Genomic DNA, 22,607 nt, shown 5'->3' on the forward strand with positions numbered 1-22,607 from the left:
GCGCCTGGAATCAATCGAACGAGTACCCCTCGCATAACCCTTCAAGGCCTTTTGAACAAGGAAATGTTTGGTTACATCAGCAACCCCCCACAACTGAAAGTAGAAGGCTAAGGCCGCCATTTTGCGGCGTAACGTAGAAATAGACACACGCTGTTCAAAATTCAGGCTCACAAAATATAAGAGCAGGAACAACCGTTCCCGATCACCAGAAAGACCCCCCACCTCACTCACCATCTGATGCCACGTCGCCCACACCCTTTCGTAGGCCGTCCAAGTGGAAGGACAAACCGACGCCCGAACCAAATCCATTACTGCGGCGAGACGATGTTCCACAGCTCCCCGGGACACATCAGGCCTTGCTGCTCCGCATCCGGTGCCAACCTCCGAAACCTGTCCCACTGGAAGCGAGAAAGAGCATCAGCCACCGAATTGTCAACACCCGGAACATGCACAGCATAGAAAAAAGAATTCAGGAGCAAACATTTGAGCACCAGGTGGCGAAGCAACCTAATAACCGGTGGAGAAGAAGCAGTAATGCTGTTGATTGACTGAACTACCCCCAGGTTATCGCAATGAAAACGGACCCTCTTATTTGTGAAATCCTGACCCCATAACTCCACGGCCAACACAATGGGAAATAATTCCAACAGAACCAAGTTACGAATGAAGTCAGAATTCCGCCAGGAGGCCGGCCATTCCCCCGCACACCATTGCCCCTGGAAATAGGCCGCAAAACCCCCCGAGCCTGCCGCGTCAGTAAACAGCTCCAGGTCAAAGTTCGACACCGGAGCTTCCAACCAAACCGAACGGCCGTTAAAGGAGCTCAAGAACAAATCCCAAACCCGCAAGTCATCCCGATGCTCTTTAGATAGGCGAATGTAATGATGCGGCGCCCTGACTCCCGCCGTGGCAGCCGCCAACCTCCTGCAAAACACCCGCCCCATGGGCATGATGCGGCAGGCAAAATTCAATTTTCCCAGCAGAGACTGCAGGGCACGCAGCTGAATTTTTCGTGTGTCCAAGGTCCCTGCAATAACTCTGCGTAGGTCCAATAGCTTGTCAACCGGAAGCCTGCATTCCATTGCCATCGTATCAATGACAATACCCAGAAATCGCAGCTCCGTGCACGGCCCCTCAGTCTTGTCAGGGGCTAATGGGACTCCAAAATAATCAAACAGCTGTTGGACCGTAGCCAAAAGCGTCGCACACATCACCTCCCCCGGAGGACCTATCACCAGAAAATCGTCTAAATAATGAATTATGGAAGACAACCCAGAAACATCCCTAACAACCCATTCCAAAAAAGAACTGAATGTTTCAAACAGCGAACAAGAAATGGCGCAGCCCATAGGCAAACATTGGTCAACGAAAATTCCACCCTGCCATTCACAACCCAAAAGATGCAGGCTGTCCGCGTGCACCGGCAACAACCTAAACGCAGCTTCAATGTCAGTTTTCGCCATAAGGGCCCCCCGCCCAAAACGACGCACCCAGGCCACCGCTTTATCGAACGAAACGTATGAAACCGAGCATAAGTCGTCCGCTATAGCGTCATTCACCGAACCCCCAGGGGGATAAGACAGGTGGTGAATGAGTCGAAACTTATTAGGTTCCTTTTTTGGAACCACACCCAGAGGGGAGAGTACCAGATTCGGCAAAGGCGGAGACGAGAAAGGGCCCGCCATCCTGCCCAACCTCACTTCCTTCAGGAGCTTCGCCGAGACCACCGACGAATGCGCCCTAGCGGAACTTAAATTGCCCCCGGGAGGAGGAACCACCGACAAAGAACAAGGAATGCGAAAGCCTTGTGAAAACCCCCCCAGCAAAAGAGCGGCTGCTTCCCGATCAGGGTACCTACTTAGGAACCTGGCCAACCTTTCCACTTTCACCGGCGTCCGCCCTCTTACCAGCGTCGGCATGTTTTGCTCCCCCATGCTTAAAGCATCGTGCCGACGAGTGATTTCCGCCGCAGTTGGAACACTCGTGCTTGAAGCGACAGGAGGATCCAAACTTGCAAGTGGCCTCGTTAAACTGCCAACATAAGCCTTTACGTTTTGCGGCCGGAGAAGGCGAGGAAGCCGCCCCCCCGACCCCACCCTGAAAGGGGTGACCGGTAGATCTAGCCTGGGTCATGAGGCGCATCCAAAGACTGATGTCCTTATGATCCCAGCGCAAAGATGGTCTGACGGCCTTGCGTTGACGAAAATGTTCGTCGTATCGCAACCAGGCCGTACCACCGTAGACCCGATAAGCTTCCCCAATGGAATCCAAATAACAAAATAGGGGGGAACACTGATCAGAATGTTTTTCCCCAATTACACTGGCCAGAATTGTGAAAGCCTGCAACCAGTTGGTAAACGACCGCGGAATCAAACGATACCGGCGCTTTTCTTCCTCCTCTTTTTTTGATTCATCAGGCTTGACCCTGTCCAAGTTGAATTTTTCTAACGGTAGCAGAGAAAAAATCTCAACATACTCACCCCGCCAAATTTTTTCCCTCACTTCCGTTTTCAAATGAGCACCCAGAGGTCCCTCGAAGCAGACATAAACTTCGCACTTCGCAGAATCCGCCATGCGCACAATCTCCTTGTCCCCATCTGCTGAACCCGACCCTTTTGTCACCGGCGTCACCCCGGGAGAAGACGACGGCACCCCAGAACTTACCTCCACTGCATCAGCCGACCCACCTGTGGCCTGGACCGAAGGAGCTGGTACCGGCGTCACCGAACTCACCTCTTTTGATCCATTGGATTCCGCCAGCGGCCGTGAAACAGAAGAACATCCCACTGCCGACCCCACTGATTCTGTAACCCCCCCTGTTGCAGCAGCCCACGCATGTATCGGCGCCCCCGCGGGTGCAGCCGCTAAAGCTGGCTCGCACCTGGACAACAAATCCTTAAACCCGGACAAAAGAGTATGCAGCAAAGACACTCCCCCTATGCCGTCCGGGACTGCCTGTGCACCCAGACCCCCTGAAACATGCGTCCCCCCACCACTACCTAGGACCCCCGCGCCAATAACAGGCGAAGAGGGCCCCCTTGCTGGGAGAGAAGACGAACTAAGCAGTGCAGACAGCGTAGATGGAGCCTGGACAGCAGGCAGAGCAGACACACCAGAGGAATATACCACAGAAGACCCGACAGGAGGAGAGGCAGGTACAGAAGGAGCAGAAAACAGAAGGGAAGGAGAGGAAAAGGACACTGACTTACCTGGCTGACCCGGTGAAAGCCTCCGCTCAGCCGTCCGTCCGTGTCCCGAATGAGGAGCCGCCCCGACGTCCAGAGTATCTTCTTCATCCGATGCCGACAGTTCCCCTTCAGAGCGCTCTTCCACCTCCGCCGAGTGGGACACCTGGCCAGTCCCTGAAGAGCCTCCGCTGCAGCCGGACAGGCTGAAGATTCCATCGCTGGGAGCTGCCACTCTGCAGGGAACAGAGCGGCCTCCGTAGGTCTGGCGCTGGGCGGTGACGTCACTGCCCTGCGACGCTGTAGCAATTGTCCTCAGCAGGCTTCCATCCGAAGGTCGCATGCCCGTGACGTCATAGACGGGCGCCTCCGGCCGAGCACCGCCACTCATTCCCGCCTCCTCTTCTTCCCGCCGAATGCCCCGCCGCAATGGGACAGCGGCGGGCGCCGAGATCCGATCCGGAACCACCGATGGGACGCAGGGGACCCTCCTGGAGCCTCGACTTCGTCCACGAGAGGCCACGGCCGTACCCGGAAGTAGGCCCGCACCCGGACCCCGCACTTCACTCCCACGCCGGACCGCGCTGCCACCGGAGGGACCCGGGGAGCCAGTCGGATGTTCCAGAGCTGCAGGTGAGGGGGCAACGGAGCTGGAGGGGGCTGCGCTCACTTTGCCAGGGCCCCGTCTTTGTCGAGGATTCCTCCCGACCCCCGCTGTGCCTGTAGGAGGCTTCCCACTGACAGCCGAGGTCGAAGGGTCCCTAGGGGGGCTCCCTAAGCGACGGCGGACCCTAGGGGTCGTTTCTGGGCTGAGGCGCTCAGGAGGCCTTGACCTCCTAGGCCGTGATAAAGTTGGGGCAGGCGAAGCTGGTACCTGCCCCGACCCCTGTAGTAAGCCATCCATATTGGCCTGAAGCCATTGCGGACCATTCGCCATGGCCGCACTGCGTAACTGGGCCAGCATAGAGTCCAAATCTGCCATATCGATAGACAAGGGGGGGGGGTACAGAAGTTCTCCTATTGCTGTCTGGTCTCCAACTGACCGGACCCCTGGTCCCACCCTAAACTAGCCCCTGCTAACCCCACCTTGCCCCACCCTGCCCCACCTTCCCAAAAACCAATCACCTGCTTTAGTTCTTCCTTAAAAAAGTTAACCCCCACTGGGTAGCAACCTTCCCTGCAAACCCCAGTCATGTCCAGCCTTCCGCTTACTGCTGTGCATCCATCTCCAGGCTTCCCCCCTTTCAGTTAGGTATATATCTGCTTTGAAGACCACTAATGCAATTGTCACTATCTCTGTTACTGGGTGCCAGTCACACCAATGTACAGTAAATATGAATATGCATGCTTCATTTATGTGCATCAGTGTGTATATCAGTATATGCTTACATAGATGCATAAATTACAGTAAGTGTACATGCATCCATGGCATGCAATTTTTACTGTGTGTGCATGTGTTTTTAAACAGTTAAAGAGGAAGTAAACCCTCCTCTGACACTTTTACCTATAGGTAAGCCTAAGATAAGGCTTACCTATAGGTACTGTAAATATCTCCTAAACTTGTAACGTTTAGGAGATATTTACCTTACATGCAGCCAGAGACGTCACTGGCGCATGCGCTCTGAAGGAACGGCCACTGGTGCCGTTTCTTCAGAGACCCATGCCATGACTGTCGGCTCCCGCACGCGTTGCGCGGGAGTGACGTCATCGCGGCTCCGGCCAATCAGATGGCTGGATGCTGCGATCCCGGAAGACGGGCGACTGGAAATGTCGCCCGTCATAGAGGTGAGCGGACGGCGCGGCGGGGGCTCGTTCTAAGGTAAGTATTTCATAATGAGCTAGTATGCGATGCATTCTAGCTCATTATGTGTTTCTCTTTCAGCTTGTAAAAAAAAATAAAAAATTTAACAGAGTTTACAACCTCTTTAATAATCATCATGATACTATAATAATAATAGTCAACGTGGATCTAAACTCTGGTACAAGAACACAAAGTAAATTTGAATTTAGGATGCTTAGCAAATATGATTACCTACTTCGGCCTTTTGCTAAGCTACCTAAGAAATAATATTTTATATCCATAAAAATAAAAATTGAATTATAAATGATTATTTTCTTTTCTTTTTAGTCAGATAAATATTATTTTTTTTGCTGTTTGTGTCCATTTGGGAACAGTTTGCTTCACTTCCTGACCCAGAAAGAGAACAGAAAGTGACAACGAACCTCTATAACATGATTGCTATTCCCCTCACCGAAACCTCTCTTACCAGTGACAACTGTAAAATTTTGGATTCCCCTAACTTTCCGTTTCAGGGACAATGGTCACCAGGACAAACACAGAGGGCAAATCCCCAGTGGGGACTAGAGATGGGCCGAACACACCCCAGGTTCGGTTTGTTCCAGAACTCTCGAACATCGCAAAAGTTTGCAAACCTCCGAACCGCAAACCTCATTAAAGTCTTTGGGACCCGAACTTGAAAAAACAAAAGTGTCCATTTTGAAGACTTATTTGCAAGTTATTGCCATAAAAACCATATGAGGGCCCGGATATTACCCTGGGGGACATGTACCAATCCGAAAAAAACTTTTAAAAAAGATTGTTTTTGAAGGAGCAGTGATTATGATGATGCTTTAAGTGAAAAACAATAAACATGAAAAATTCCTTTAAATTATGGTGTCCCCTTAGTCTGCTTGTAAAGTGGCACATCTGTACAGTGTAGAGAAACAATTCACTAGCTGCTGAGCCCTTTCACTAGCTGTTGAGACTGTCTCCACACTCCTATACACCCCAGCCAACCTCTGATTCCCCTGTGCACTTCCAGTGAATCCAACAGTCCTGGTCTCCAGCATACTCTGTGACTCCTGTGCACTTCCATGACTCCTGAGCTCACAGTGACCCCTGCTGTGTCTACAGTTACCCCCTGAACCCCAGGGCTACCAATAGCTCTTGCATGCTTGTTCACTTCAGTGACTTCAGTGTACCCTCTGAGCACCCTTGAGACCTCAGTGTTCCTGTTCTCCCTGTTCCTATCTCACCCAGTGACACCAAAGTATCTGGCATACCTAAATCAGCTAGTGCTTGCATTGGTGTGTTCCAGGGCCACAACCTGGGTGCTGTCAAGCAGAAAAGTTCATCATCCCTTGTGGGATGCTCTGGCGAACACAAGGAAGCATCTTCGATCCTGCGTCTCAGCCCTTCTTGTGGCCTACACCATTGCTATATGTGCAGACACCCAGACAAATCTGGTGTTACTCCATCTAGTGGCTCCTCAGCATCCAGTGTCACTCCGTGTCTCCTCAGCATCTGGTGTCACTTCGTATCTCCTTCATCTCTCACTTTATATCTCCTGACCATTCCCATATTGTGTCATGGTCACCGCCCTCAGCACTGTCTCCACACAACTTGGTATTCTGTCTTCTCCTGGACTGTCCCAGTGGATGTGGATATCCCAGTCCATCACACATTGCCTCAATGTACACTTTATTGTTGATTATGTCACATTTCTTTCCGTTTTTTATATAATAGCAGGTATGATAAAGAATATGTGAAATATGTCTTAGTAGCAGACTAAAGGCATTGCTTGCTGAAAATGCTTATTGCTGAAACAAATATGTCATGATCTGCTAAGCCCATGTTTTTTGCCTTGTTGCTCTCAACATCTGCTGGTTTATTGGGACATAGAAAACACCGCTGAAGGGCGCAAGAGAGAGATAAAGCAGGTTATTGACTGCATGGCGATATCCATTAAGGGTTGTTAATAGTCATTTAGTTAAATGGTTATTAATGATTGCAAGCACGGATGGCCTTGTAACGAGCAGCTAGCACACAGAAGCACAATTGATACAACGCAGTAGTAACAAAATTGAACTAGTGTTTATGTGCATGAATTAGGGTAATGCTCAGAACTAATAGAGCAGAAGAATATATGTACAATAAGGTCAGAGATTCTACAAGAAAATGGACATGGCCATTTAAACAGGACAACACAAGCCAATTATAACTGTTTTAGAGTACTGCAGTCAACATACTATATATATATATAAAGCCACAGCGCCACAAAAATTAAAGTTTAAATAACCAATGTTCTGAAAAAAAGCATAAATACTTATATTTCTTGCCACCAAGTCCATCTGAAGTCTTTTCAGAAACTGTTTCAGAACCCTAGTGCCCACCTGTTGTTCCTTCATACTTGTTGTGGGGATCTTGGCCCACGGCAATCTGTAGTAGGAGTAAAAACATTATTTTGTAAAGAGGTTATAGCAGAGATCATTATTAGCCTTATGTAACATCTTGCCGATCTTCTTCTGTCTTCTGCAGCATGTCTCCAGTCTTCACCCATACCTGTAGCATGTTCACAATTTCTGACCCTCATTTCCACTGGTATGAGGTCCTCTGTATCACATAAGTGGACAATCATTAGTGTTAATTGTAAAAACCTTGTCTTGTAGCCACGCTGGGGTTGATTGGAGTGTTACCAGGTGTAGGGTGTAGTGTCCTTTTAGAGATACCCCCCTGGTGATATAGTGGATGGAGTCTGTGCCCTTTTATTTAGCAGCTGTTGGTGGGGCCCAGGGCATAGGGAGCATGGAAAGAGGCCCCCCCTGACTGACATTATGTAGGTATGTGATCCCCCTAAGAGACTGGACTGCCAGAGAGTGAGAGTTGAGGACTCATGTTAGAGGGACTCACAAGAGAGAGGGAGAAAATAAATGCTACCCCTGACCTACATCCTGCAGGTCTATAGCCTGATTTATAGGAGGCCTTCTGGGCCTGGGCTTGAAGAGACATCTTGTGTTAGAGAGTTTACTAAGGTAGATGGTTAGACTATTGTTCTGTGTTTATGGCACTGAAGTGTTCCACATTGTGATCTATGTAAATGTGTTCTTTTCTACAGTAAAGCATTGGAAAGCACGCTGTGTGTGGACATTCTTTATTCTGAGAGGAGGGCCCCAGGTTAAAAAGTGTAAGTACTAAATTTAAGGAGGGCCTTTAGCCAGGAGTATCAGTAACCCAATATTGTGAAGTCGCTTTTAAAAGACAGATATGTGGGTAACCTATCTGGAAAACAAGTGGTGTGACACCTGGGCGAGTGTGGCAGGAACCAAAGTCAAATCCAACTCCTTTACATTTGGCATAGCTGGCAAGATAGAGCACAGCACTGCCTGCAAAGTTATGTCAGTATCTTTGATTGGAGCAATACCATAGGATAGAGAAAAGTAGAAGAGCATGTCTTGTAACCAGATGCATGTGTTGGGAACTCATCTAGCGGCTGGACAAGTGAAACTTTCAGGCTGCATGGTATGTAGTGGCAAGGGTGGCTCAGGTGTAGTTTACCTCCCCATATCCCAAGGAAGTGACTGTGGACACGGGACTGCAAGTAACACCAAAAAACAACTTTGCTGTGTGTTGAATGGGGGTTAACAAGAAGCTGCTACCTGCCTGCCCAGAGTGTGGAGAGCTGACAGCCAAGATGGTGGCTTGGACTTGTTGTGGGAACTGTGGGGCATTCTTTTATGAGATCCCTGTCAGTGAGTCTCCCTGTAAGCAATGAGTGCCATGGAAGGAGGATGCAGTGTGGATGACAGTCGGAGACCCAAACGATCCCCTGCAGCAGCCAGTGGTGGTCCATCCTGGATCTCTGGACCTGGAGCTGTATGCGTATAGGAGTTGGCATCAGAGTTCCCCTAAGGAATGCAGGGTTGAGCCTGTCTGTCAAGAGCCCAAGGAGGAGAACTGGGGATGATGGCAATGATGGTAGACTTACTCCTAAAAGACAGGTATGTGGGTGCCCTATCCTGACCTGCTAAGGTTTCCAGACGTTTCGGGATAGGAAACGTTAGCACAACTTGAATAATCTCACATAAATAACCACATGAAAAAGAGGAACATAGTTCTCACTGAATTTTTTATTAAGCAGGAATAGCGGGGAATTCTGATCTCGGCATAGCACTGGAAATCCAGACAGCAGCAACGGTGGTGAGCAAGGCCCAGTCTCTCTTCTTAGGAACAGCACCTTAGTAAGTTCCCCCATAATCCGGGCCTATGTCCCTTTTATAGTACACGTAACCAGGGGTCAGACCCAAGAAAACCCACCAAAAAAGATCTGGAAAACACAATTAACCCTAGCCTTCCCACCTGGAGTAGCGTTAACCATTACCTGCCTGTATGGTTCATTTAACACACGGTGAGGGACGATTTATAGATTCAATTTGGACAACACTGTACAGAGAGCCTTGGTACAGGCAAATGGCATTCCCATATACACTATATTACCATAAGTATTGGGATGCCTGCCTTTACACACACATGAACGTTAATGGCATCCCAGTCTTAGTCTGTAGGGCTCCATAGTGAGTTGGTCCACCCTTTGCAGCTATAACAGCTTCAACTCTTCTGGGAAGGCTGTCCCCAAGGTTTAGGAGTGTGTCTATGAGAATGTCTGAGCATTCATTCAGAAGCCCATTTGTGAGGTTAGGAACTGATGTGGATGAGAATGCCTGGATCGCAGTCTCCATTCTAATTCATCCTAAACGTGTTCTATCGAGTTGAGGTCAGGACTCTGTGCAGGCCAGACAAGTTCCTCCACCCCAAACTCGCTCATCCATGTCTTTATGGACCTTGCTTTGTGCACTGGTCCAAATCATTTGGTGAAGGGGGGATTATGGTGTGGGGTTGATTTTAAGGGGTTGGGCTTGGCCCTTTAGTTCCAGTGAGGGGAACTCTTAAAGGGGTGGAAACTTCCACTTTAAGTAGTCCTAACCCCCTTGTATGCCTCATTTAGCATGTCATTTTTTTTTGGGGGGGGAGCGGGTACCTAGTTTTCACAGATACCCGCTCCCACTTCTGTCGGAGTGCCGCGGCACCCCGAGCGGAAGTTCTCCTTACTCCATCCCTCCCTGCAATCTTTTGGGACACGTCAGAGGTCCCAGACGATTGCCGGCCACTTAAGATGTGCAGTGTGACTCGCACAGTGCGCAACCGGCTGTGAAGCCGCAAGCTGTCACAGCCGGGTGCCCACACTAGTGATGCCAGTGCCACAGAGAGCAGAGGGAGAGGAGCGAGGCTTCAGGAGGCCGCATCGCAGGATCGTGGGACAGGTGAGTGTGTGTTTATTAAAAGTCAGCAGATACACTTTTTGTAGCTGCTGACTTTTAATAAACACAAAAAAGGCTGGAACATTGCTTTAAGACGTCAGCATACCCAGACATTTTGGACAATTTCATGCTCCCAACTTTGTGGGAACAGTCTGGGATGGTCCCTTCCAGAGGTCAAGTCCCGAGGAAAAAAGTGTAGACATTTACCCAAGATGCATTCCCCCCCCCCCCCCCAAAAAAAAAATGATACGCTCATATCCATATATATTTCACAGAAAATACAGTGCAACATTTATTGTAAAGTGCCAGTTTACAAAAACATCTCCAAAATTCAAATGCAATAAACAAATAAATATAGAACTGTTGTAACAAAATAAGTTACCTATGCAACAAACAAATAAATATAGAACTGTTGTAACAAAATAAGTTACCTATGCAACAAACAAATAAATATAGAACAGTTGTAACAACAAAATAAGTTAATTTGTTTATCATACTAACAGAATAATCACCACAATGGGTGATGATCTTTCCCTCGCAGGGAATTTCTAAAACAAAAAGTGTATAAAAAACAAAACTAAACACACAGCCCATTAGAAAATATAGCACAAACTGGAATAACGTTGCCCCCCTCATATATTTACTTACAGTTCTGAAGACTGGCTCAACTTGAGTTGAAGACTTGGCTCATACTTGAGTCAAGGATCAGTGCTGTGCTAAGCTCAGGGCGCTGGCTGGCCTCAGGGTGCTGGCTGGCCTCAGGGCGCTGGCTTGCCTCAGGGCGCTGGTTGGCCTCAGAGTGGGGCTGGCCTCAGGGTGCTGACCTCAGGGTGCTGGCTGGCCTCAGAGTGCTGGCCTCAGGGTGCTGGCTGGCCTCAGAGTGCTGGCCTCAGGGTGCTGGCTGGCCTCAGAGTGCTGGCTTACCTGGCTGGTCTCAGGGTGCTGGCTGGCCTCAGTGTGCTGCCCTTAGGGTGCTGGCTGGCCTCAGGGTGCTGGCTTCAGGGTGCTGACCTGGCAGGCCTCAGGGTGCTGGCCTGGCTGGCCTCAGGGTTCAGGCCTCAGGGTGCTGGCCTGGCTGGCCTCAGGGTTCAGGCCTCAGGGTGCTGGCCTGGCTGGCCTCAGAGTGCTGGCCTTAGGGTTCAGGGCTCAGGGTGCTGGCCTGGCTGGCCTCAGGGTGCTGGCCTGGCTGGTCTTCAGGGTGCTGGCCTGGCTGGTCTGCAGGGTGCTGGCCTGGCTGGTCTGCAGGGTGCTGGGCTGGCTGGCCTTTAGGGTGCTGGCCTGGCTGGCCTCAGGATGCTGGCCTAGCAGGCCTCAGGGTTCAGGCCTAGCAGGCCTCAGGGCTCAGGCATAAGAGTGCTGGCCTGGCTGTCCTTAGGGTGCTGGCCTGGCTGTCCTCAGGGTGCTGGCCTGGCTGGCCTGCAGGGTTCTAGCCTGGCTGGCAGGGTGCTGGCCTGGCTAGCCTGGCTGGCAGGATGCTGTTCTGGCTGGCCTGCAGGGTGCTGGACTGGTTCAGGCTGGCTGGGCAGAAGGAGTATGGTGTGACACCCACTGTGAATCACTTGGAGGAGAGGAGACCCGGGGCAATCCGACCTCACCTGCCCGGCTGCCCTTAAGTCCTGACTCCTTCACTATGCAGCAATGCCACTCGCATAGTGAAGGATCGGCTCGGGAGGCGACGCGTGGGCACTGGGTCTCAAACAAGAGGCAGCTGCCCTGATCCTGCAGGAGCAAAGGGAACGGTGTTCCTGCTGTGGAAAAAGTGCAGGAACGCCGTTCCCAGGCGTTCCTGCAGGACTCGAGCCCTGGCTCCTTTCTTTTCTAACATGACTGTGCACCAGTGCACAGGGCAATGTTCACAAAGACATGAACGAATGAGTTTGGGGAGGAGGAACGTGACAGTCCTGATTTAACCCGATAGAACCCCTTTGGGATGAACTAGAGGGGAGACTGCGAGACCCCACATCAGTGCCTGACCTCACAAATGTGCTTTAGGAAAAAGATTGGTCAAACATTCCCATAGACACACTCTTAATCTTGCAGACAAGCCTTCCCAAAAGAGTTGAAGCTATTATAGCTGCAAAGGGTGGGCCAACTCAATATTGAACCCTATGGACAAAGAATGGGATGCCATTAAATTCATGTGCATGTAAAGGCAGGTGTCCCAATACTTTTGGTAATATAGTATATCTGCAAATGTTAAGTGCAAATATTAGACAGAGGTTTTATTTAGATTTCTGTGTTGCCTAACAAGGCTTAGTATTTACTATTTTGTTTGTAAACCAGAAAAAAAGGCCTGTAAAAAAATAGATTCTCTTACATATGACGACCCTTCTATATTTGCTGGCGACATTTTGAAGCATCCCCTGATCTTCTGCCAGCACATTGCAGAGAAGGGACATGTCGTCTCTAAAAATACAGCACATGTATTTAGAATTCTGATGTTGCAACTGTTACTGTCACTTGTGATGGGCCCACAAAGGTGCCTTTGCATACCACTACTACATCACCTCTCTTTCACGTGTTAGATGGTAGTGATTGATGTTATCATCCCTGGACCGTCTGCCCGGTCAATACTTTCCTTGTACGTGTCCATCACCGCTACGCACCGTATCATTTTTCAAGTAGATGGCACTGGCATGGTTACCCAAGCACAGGATATTCTTTAAATAAAACATTTGGCCATGTAGAAAAGCAGGAGATGGTTTTCAAATGTGGCTTTGTGGTAATGATGAGATGTGGCTTTGTTGTTTATAATGAGAGTGGCTATTGCTATACATTTTACAGCCTATTCTAAAAATGCAGGTCTCATTGTGAAACCTGAAGTTCCCCGTGGAGTTCTCGCTGCTTAAAGCTGAACTCAGAGGACAAACCCTTTCACTGAAATAATTTCCTTAATAGTCACAGCAACTATAAATTTACTTTATATGTATTATTTATACTGTATATATTAGTAGTAGTGACTAGGGTTGAGCGAACACGGACTGTATTATTCATGTTCGTACCGAATAATTGGATTTTTGTTACCCGAACACGGACCCGAAAACTTTACTGTATATTCGGGTAAAAATCCGTGTTCGGACGTTTTATTTCTGGGTTTTGCATGCTTTGGCGCGCTTTTCATGGCGGGCTTTCAACAGCCAATCAACAAGCGTTTAACTGGTGTGCCTAAGCCATCCCAGCCATGCCTAAAAATGTATCAGTAGCTGTGATTGGCCGTCTGAAGCATGTGACCAAGTCTTTATAAGTTCGAGGCAGCGCCGCTGCGGCGTCATTCTGCTGTTTAGTTCAGGGAGAGAGCACACGAGCACACATCAACGTGCTGGCTGCTGATTAGGGACAGACAGGAAAAAAAAAACATTTGTGTCCGGATAGAATTGAGGGACAGGTCGGAGTGTGTTAGGCAGGGCGAGTTTTAGGCATTTTAGGGAGAGAGTCTGCTGATTTTTAGGGTCAGTGTGATCTACAAACTACAATCGATATTGCTGTGTGGGGTGGGGTTTGCAGTGACTGATCTACGATCTTAGCAATCCTTTTAGGGACAGAGTCTGCTGATTTTTAGGGTCAGACAGTGCGTTCTACAAACTACAATCGATATTGCTGTGTGGGGTGGGGTTTGCAGTGACCGATCTACGATCTTATCAATCCTTTTAGGGACAGAGTCTGCTGATTTTTAGGGTCAGACAGTGTGTTCTACAAACTACAATCGATATTGCTGTGTGTGGGGGGGTTTGCAGTCACCCGATCTACGATCTTATCAATCCTTTTAGGGACAGAGTCTGCTGATTTTTAGGGTCAGACAGTGTGTTCTACAAACTACAATCGATATTGCTGTGTGGTGTGGGATAGGAGATAGGCAGGTATCAGTGGTCCACATCCATTTTGCTGTGTGTGGGCTGCAGTGAACAAAATCTTTTTGGGGTGCAGTGAACACAATCTTTTTGGGGTACAGTGAACACAATCTTTTTGGGGTGCTGGCTGCTGATTAAGGACAGACAGGAAAAAAAAAACATTTGTGTCCGGATAGAATTGAGGGACAGGTCGGAGTGTGTTAGGCAGGGCGAGTTGTAGGCATTTTAGGGAGAGAGTCTGCTGATTTTTAGGGTCAGTGTGTTCTACAAACTACAATCGATATTGCTGTGTGGGGTGGGGTTTGCAGTGACCGATCTACGATCTTATCAATCCTTTTAGGGACAGAGTCTGCTGATTTTTAGGGTCAGACAGTGCGTTCTACAAACTACATTCGATATTGCTGTTTGGGGGGGGGGGTTTGCAGTCACCCGATCTACGATCTTATCAATCCTTTTAGGGACAGAGTCTGCTGATTTTTAGGGTCAGACAGTGTGTTCTACAAACTACAATCGATATTGCTGTGTGGTGTGGGATAGGAGATAGGCAGGTGTCAGTGGTCCACATCCATTTTGCTGTGTGTGGTCTGCAGTGAACACAATCTTTTTGGGGTGCAGTGCACACAATCTTTTTGGGGTGCAGTGAACACAATCTTTTGGGGTGCAGTGAACACAATCTTATTTGCCCACTGAGGAGGAGGGAGAAAAGTATTCTTCTATCAGGCACTGTGTGCAGCATTTTTCCTTCAGCTGTGCTGTGCTGAGTGACTGATCATACACTGCTGTGTTCAGTTCACATGTGCTAATATTGAGTGGTTTCAAAAATCATACACTTTTTTTCTATTCCACTATTCAATATACAGCCTTGGGTTAAAAAAAATTAAATTGTGGCCTGCAGCAGAGCTGAATGATATTTGGGGTTTTTGGGGTTCATCTCATACTTCTGAAGATTTGAGGGTGCTGCCTGTTCCATACTCCTCCTACTCCTCATCCAGCCTTTTAGGGGTACAAACAATAGTAATTGGGGCCTAGTGTGCTTCTGTACGTGTGAGATACATACACTTTTTTTGATCATATTTCCTATTCCGCTATTCAATAAAAACCTTTGGGGATCAATTAAATTGCGGGATAGTCTGTGTTGGTACGTGTGAGATCCACCTTTCCAAGTTTTTGGGGTTCATCTCATACTTCTGAAGATTTGAGGGTGCTGCCTGTTCCATACTCCTCCTACTCCTCATTCAGCCTTTTAGGGGTACAAACAATAGTAATTGGGGCCTAGTGTGGTTTTGTACATGTGAGATACATACACTTTTTTTGATCATATTTCCTATTCCGCTATTCAATAAAAACCTTTGGGGATCAAATAAATTGCGGGATAGTTTGTGTTGGTACGTGTGAGATCCACCTTTCCAAGTTTTTGGGGTTCATCTCATACTTCTGAAGATTTGAGGGTGCTGCCTGTTCCATACTCCTCCTACTCCTCATTCAGCCTTTTAGGGGTACAAACAATAGTAATTGGGGCCTAGTGTGGTTTTGTACGTGTGAGATACATACACTTTTTTTGATGATATTTCCTATTCCGCTATTCAATAAAAACCTTTGGGGATCAATTAAATTGCGGGATAGTTTGTGTTGGTACGTGTGAGATCCACCTTTCCAAGTTTTTGGGGTTCATCTCATACTTCTGAAGATTTGAGGGTGCTGCCTGTTCCAAACTCCTCCTACTCCTCATCCAGCCTTTTAGGGGTACAAACAATAGTAATTGGGGCCTAGTGTGCTTCTGTACGTTTGAGATACATACACTTTTTTTATCATATTTCCTATTCCGGTATTCAATAAAAACCTTTGGGGATCAATTAAATTGCGGGATAGTTTGTGTTGGTACGTGTGAGATCCACCTTTCCAAGTTTTTGGGGTTCATCTCATACTTCTGAAGATTTGAGGGTGCTGCCTGTTCCAAACTCCTCCTACTCCTCATCCTGCCTTTAGGGGTACAAACAATAGTAATTGGGGCCTAGTGTGCTTCTGTACGTGTGAGATACATACACTTTTTTTGATCATATTTTCTATTCCGCTATTTAATCAAAACCTTTGGGTATAAACAATTAAATTGCGGGATAGTCTGTGTCGGTACGTGTGAAATACACCTTTCCAATTTTTGGGGCGCATCTCATACTGCCGAGGATTTGAGGATGCCTCAGTCTGCCTCCTGCCTGTTCCGAACTCCTCCTACTCCTCATCCTGCCTTTAGGGTACAAAAAATTGTAATCGGGGCCTAGATTGTGTTTGTACGTGTGAGATACACCGTTTTGTAAAATTTGTCCTATTCCGCTATTCAATATACACCCTGTTTGAGTGTAAAAAATTTAATTGCGGGATAGTCTGTACCGGTACATGTGAGATACACCTTTTTAAATTTGTTTGGCGCATCTCCTTCTAACGCCGAGGATTGCAGGGCGCTTCAGTTTGGCTCCTGTTCCCAACTCCTCCTACTCCTCTTCCTCATCCTGCCTTTAGGGTACAAAAAATTGTAATCGGGGCCTAGTTGGTGTTTGTATGTGTGAGATACACCGTTTTGTAAAATTTGTCCTATTCCGCTATTCAATATACACCCTGTTTGAGTGTAAAAAATTAAATTGCGGGATAGTCTGTATCGGTACATGTGAGATACACCTTTTTAAATTTGTTTGGCGCATCTCCTTCTACCGCCGAGGATTGCAGGGCGCTTCAGTTTGCCTCCTGTTCCCAACTCCTCCTACTCCTCTTCCTCATCCTGCCTTTAGGGTACAAAAAATTTTAATCGGGGCCTAGTCTGTGTTTGTACGTGTGAGATACACCGTATTATAAAATTTTTCCTATTCTGCTATTCAATATACACCCTTTTGGAGTGTAAGAAAATTAAATTACGGCATAGTCTGTATCGGTATGTGTGAGATACACCTTTTAAATGTGTTTGGCGCATCTCCTTCCACCGCCAAGGATTGCAGGGCGCTTCAGTTTGCCTCCTGTTCCCAACTCCTCCTACTCCTCTTCCTCATCCTCCCTTTAGGGTACAAAAAATTTTAATCAGGGCCTAGTCTGTGTTTGTACGTGTGAGATACACCGTTTTTTTATCCTTTTTCCTATTCCGCTATTCAATATACACCCTTTTGGGGTAAAAAACATTAAATTGCGGCATAGTTTGCATATTTGACTGTCAGATACACCCGTGCGATACTGTTGTTGTTTTGTTCCGCTATTCAATAAACACCTTTCTAGGCCAAGATCATAAATTACAGAAATATGAGGAGACCATCAAATAGGGGCCGTGGCCTGGGCCGTGGTGCTGCTGGTAGAGCTCCTGTTGCAAGGAGAGGACGTGGTCGATCTGTGCCAGCTACACGCACAAGTGAAACACCTTCCACAAGTGTGAGTAGGCGACAGAACCTGCAGCAGTATTTGGTAGGGCATAATTCGCCTCTAGACGTGATGAGGCCTGAAGAAGTACAGGCGATAGTAGATTGGGTTGCTGACAGTGCCTCCAGTTCCTTCACATTGTCTCCCACCCAGTCTACTGCAGAAAGGTCAGAGTTGGCACCTGCAGCCAATGTCCAACCGTCTTTCACCTCACCCCCTTGGAAATCAGGCAAGCAGTCTGAGCCCCAAGCCATACAGCAGTCTCTTGTTCTTTTTGAGGACTCTGTCAGCAGGGTTTCCCAGGGCCATCCACCTAGCCCTGCCCCAGAAGTTGAAGAGATTGAGTGCAGCGATGCCCAACCACTTATTTCTCAAGATGAGTACATGCAAGGACCATCGCAGCACGTCTCCGATGATGACGAAACGCAGGTGCCAACTGCTGCGGTGTTCAGCATTGTGGAGACCGACAAGGAGGGCAGGGGTGAAGACTGGGTGGAAGATGATGTGGAGGACGATGAGGTCCTCGACCCCACATGGAATGAACGTCATGCAGGTAACCTGAGTAGTTTGGAGGAAGAGGCGGTGGTCGCACAGAGCCACCAGCACAGCAGAAGAGGGAGCAGGGTGCAGAAGCGGAGCGGCCGTGCCCTAGACACTACACCCGCTACTGCCCAATGCAGCAAGTGGTTTGCACCCTGTGCAATCAGAGCCTGAAGCGAGGCATAAACCTTCTCAACCTGAGCACAACCTGCATGATCAGGCATCTAAGTGCAAAGCACGAGCTGCAGTGGAGTAGACACCTTCAAAACCAAGAAACGTCTCTGGCTCATCCTGCTTCCTCTTCTGCTGCAGTCTCGGCCGCTCCAGCCACATCTGTAGTGATACCGGCACCTGCCACCCCGCAAACAGAGGATCTGTCAGCAACACCACCACCTGGGTCACCAACCATCTCCACAATGTCCCGTGGAAGCGTTCAGCTTTCCATCTCCCAAACACTTGAGAGGAAGAGGAAGTACCCACCCGCGATCCCTGGCCCTGAATGCCAGCATTTCAAAATTCTTGGCCTTTGAAATGCTGTCATTCCGTCTGGTGGAGACGCACAGTTTTAAAAACCTTATGTTGGTGGCTGTCCCACAGTACGTCGTGCCCAGCCGCCACTACTTTTCCAGGCAAGCCATCCCTTCCCTGCACAACCAAGTGGGGGAAAAAATCAGGTGTGCACTGCGCAACGCCATCTCTGGCAAGGTCCACCTAACTACCGATACGTGGACCAGTAAGCACGGTCAGGGGCGTTATATCTCCCTAACGGCACACTGGGTAAATGCAGTGGCGGATGGGCCTGAGGCGGATTGCAATTTGGCGCATGTCCTTCCACCACCGAGGATTGCAGGGCGCTTCAGTTTGCCTCCTGTTCCTAACTCCTCCTACCCCGCTTCCTCATCCTCTACCGCCTCCTCATCCGGACAGCGTAACACCTTCACCACCAACTTCAGCACGGCCAGGGGTAAACGACAGCAGGCAGTTTTAAAACTTGCCTGTTTGGGGTACAAACCACACACCGCGCAGGAGTTGTGGAGGAGCATGGAACAGCAGACAAATGAGTGGTTGCTGCCAGCGAGCCTCAAGCCCGGCCTGGTGGTGTGCGATAACGGGCGAAATCTCATAGCAGCTCTGGGCCTAGCCGGTTTGACGCACATCCCTTGCCTGGCGCATGTGCTGAATTTGGTGGTGCAGAGGTTCCTTAAAAACTACCCCGATATGTCAGAGCTGCTGCAGAAAGTGCGGGCCGTCTGTGCGCACTTTCGGCGTTCTCACCCTGCTGCTGCTCTCCTGTCAGCGCTGCAGCGTAACTTCGGCCTTCGAGCTCACCGCCTCATATATGACGTGCCCACAAGGTGGAACTCCACCTTGCACATGCTGCAAAGACTGTGCGAGCAGCAGCAGGCCATAGTGGAGTTTCAGCTGCAGCACGCACGCGTGAGTCGCTCTGCGGAACAGCACCACTTCACCACCAATAACTGGGCCTCCATGCGAGACCTGTGTACCTTGCTGCGCTGTTTTGAGTACTCCACCAACATGGCCAGTGCCGATGACGCCGTTCTCAGCTTAACTATCCCACTTCTATGCCTCCTTGAAAAAACAATTCGGGCGATGATGGAAGAGAATGTGGCACAGGATGAGGAGGAGGAGGAGGAGGAGGATGAAGAGGTAACATTTCCAAGTCTTTCAGGGCAGTCATTCGCAAGGGGCTCCGAGGGTGGGTTCCTGCACACACAAACACCAGGGACACAATTGTCCAGCAGGGGCACAGTTCTGGAGGATGAGGAGGAGGAGCTGGAGGAGGAGATGGAAGCATGTTCACAGCAGGGTGGCACCCAGGCCAGCTCATGGCCATCACTGGTGTGTGGCTGGGGGGATACAGAGGACACGGACGATACACCTCCCACAGAGGACAGCCTTTCGTTGCTTCTGGGCAGCCTGGCACACATGAGCGATTACATGCTGCAGTGTCTCCACAACGACCGCCGAGTTGCCCACATTCTAACTTGTGCTGATTACTGGGTGGCCACGCTGCTGGATCCCCGTTACAAGGACAACATACCGTCCTTAATTCACTCACTGGAGCTCGATCGCAAGATGTGCGAGTACAAGCGCACGCTGGTAGACGCCATGCTGCTGGCATTCCCACCTGACAGCGGGGCCACAGTGGAAGCACAAGGCAGAGGAGGAGGAGGAGGAGGAGGAGGAAGAGGTCGCCAACGCAACCAGGGCACCGCCAGCACCTCAGAAGGCAGGGTTAGCATGGCCGAAATGTGGAAAAGCTTTGTCAGCACGCCACAACAAACAGCAGCACCAGCAGCTCATATGGAACGTCTTAGCAGGAGGCAGCATTTCACCAACATGGTGGAGCAGTATGTGTGCACACGCCTAGACGTACTGAATGAGGGGTCTGCCCCCTTCAACTTCTGGGTCTCCAAGTTGGGCACATGGCCTGAGCTTGCCCTTTACGCTTGGAGGTGCTGGCGTGCCCTGCAGCCAGTGTATTATCTGAACGGGTATTTAGCACGGCTGGGGGCGTTATCACAGACAAGCGCAGCCGCCTGTCCAGAGACAATGTGGACAAGCTCACGTTCATTAAAATGAACCAGGCATGGATCCCACGGGACTTTTCCGTACCTTTTCCGTGCAGAATAGCGATGGATACCGACCTTACCCAGCCATTGTTCCATTTTTGCTCTTTCTCACTCTTTTGGGGTATACCCTCATTTAAAATTTGTGAAAAGAAGCAGTGTTGGCTACCTCGTCCTCCTCAGGGCCAGATTAATGTAGGGGCTATTGGAACTCCAGCTCCAGGCCCCTACCTTTATATAGGCCCCAGGTTGGCCATATTCACTGTTACCGCTCTTCTGTCACTTGTAAACACAGAAGTCTGGCTTCTATGCTCGCTTCCCCAGGCAGCTCCCTCAGAACCTCCCCACACAGAACGAAGGCCGGACAAGGAGGGACAGTTGCCGATGCATGGATGTGTTTATGGGCTTCAGAGACAGCATCCCATGTGGAATTAGGCATGCATGGCTGCACCCTTCCTCCTCTGGGTGCATGCCAAGGCACGGCCCTTAAGGCCCTTCAAAATCCTCAGCACCAAGCTCATGATGCTCTTAATCCGGCCCTGGTCCTCCTCCACCGCCGCTTCCACCTACACCGCCCATAGGTGTGCGCAGCCTATTGCATTAGGGTGTGCACCCCAAAGTTTAAATACACATGCATGTGTTTGCCTACATGTGCATGGCCCCGATATATTACTCTCCCTGCTGGCAAAGTGAAATAGAGCAGAGCAGGCCAGAGGGAGATCTTTCCCATCTCCTCACTGGCAAACAGAGCGATAATGCTATGTGCCCAAGGTGATTAGGGTGTGCCCAGGCACATCCGGCACACCCTGTGCGCACGCCTATGACACCGCCACATCCACCACCACCTCAACCTCCCTCCTACTCCATATGGGCCTCGTCCTTCAGAGATGAAGAACATTGTTTTATTTTTCTGGTTTTTTTTGTTGTTTTAAGTTATTTCCCTATCCACATTTGTTTGCAGAGCACTTGCCATGCTCTTAACTACGTTTTGCTGCCATTTGCAGCAGTCTAGCCCTTTCCATTGGTGTTTTAGAGCCATTTTAGTGCCTGAAAGTTCGGGTCCCCATTGACTTCAATGGGGTTCGGTGTCCGGGAAAAGTTTGGCAAAAGTCCGGGACACGGACCCGGACTATTTTTTAAAGTTTGGCCGAACCCGCCGAACACGGACATCCAGGTGTCCGCTCAACTCTAGTAGTGACTTTATCATTGTGCTTTGAATAGCTTGAATAGCTTGAGCAGAGCTGTCAGAGGAGCCCATAAGGTTGCCATCCATCCAAGATTCCTCTGGACAGTCCGGGTTTTGAATTATGCGCCCGGGTTTCAGACCACCTGAAACCCAGACACGAAACCTGGACACACTATTAAGACTGAGATGTGGCTCCCCAGGTCACCGAGCACCCATAGGCGTGCATATGCAGTGTAGATTTCCCCATCTGCCGGGACCCTTTCCCCCATGATACATCGTGGATGAAAGGTGCCAATTGCCCAAGCCTCTATCCACTACCATCCACTGTCTGTGACTTAAGTCTCCCCCCTCCCTCCCTTCACTCTCCTGCCTCTGAGCGAGTGAGAACACTAAGTTAAGGGAGACTCAGATATAAGGGGTGCTCTGAAGACTCTGATGTAAGAGGGGCATTTGGAATCCTGATTTAAAGGGGGGATGCTGAGAACTCCCATGTATGTGGGGGCTTTGGTGAGCAGAAACCACCTTACACCAAACTCCTCAGCATTCCCCCTTACAAAAAAAATATTGCAGCGTGACGCTAAAGTGTTCGGGTTTGGCTTGAAGAAAACGTGCCCAGCAAGCCGGACCCTCTACAGCAGGGGTCTCAAACTGGTGGACCTCCAGCTGTTGCAGAACTACAATTCCCATGAGGCATTGCAAGGCTGACAGTTACAAGCATGACTCCCACAGGCAGAGTCATGATGGGACTTGTAGTTCTCAAACAGCTGAA

The 22,607-nt window shown here is 49.3% G+C and overlaps 1 protein-coding gene across 1 annotated transcript; it reads right to left on the minus strand.

Moving 5' to 3' along the window:
* Positions 1–308: 308 nt before the first annotated feature.
* LOC309569217 (uncharacterized protein) lies at positions 309–1,082 on the minus strand (the record flags this gene model as incomplete). The annotated part of the gene is made up of 1 exon (XM_082274972.1): positions 309–1,082. The coding sequence occupies one exon, from the start codon at positions 1,080–1,082 to the stop codon at positions 309–311; it is 774 nt and encodes a 257-aa protein (XP_082131098.1).
* Between the last annotated feature and the right edge of the window lie 21,525 nt (positions 1,083–22,607).

Source organism: Pelophylax lessonae (assembly GCF_965119305.1).
Source record: "Pelophylax lessonae genome assembly, chromosome: 13".
NCBI classification, from domain to species: domain Eukaryota; kingdom Metazoa; phylum Chordata; class Amphibia; order Anura; family Ranidae; genus Pelophylax; species Pelophylax lessonae.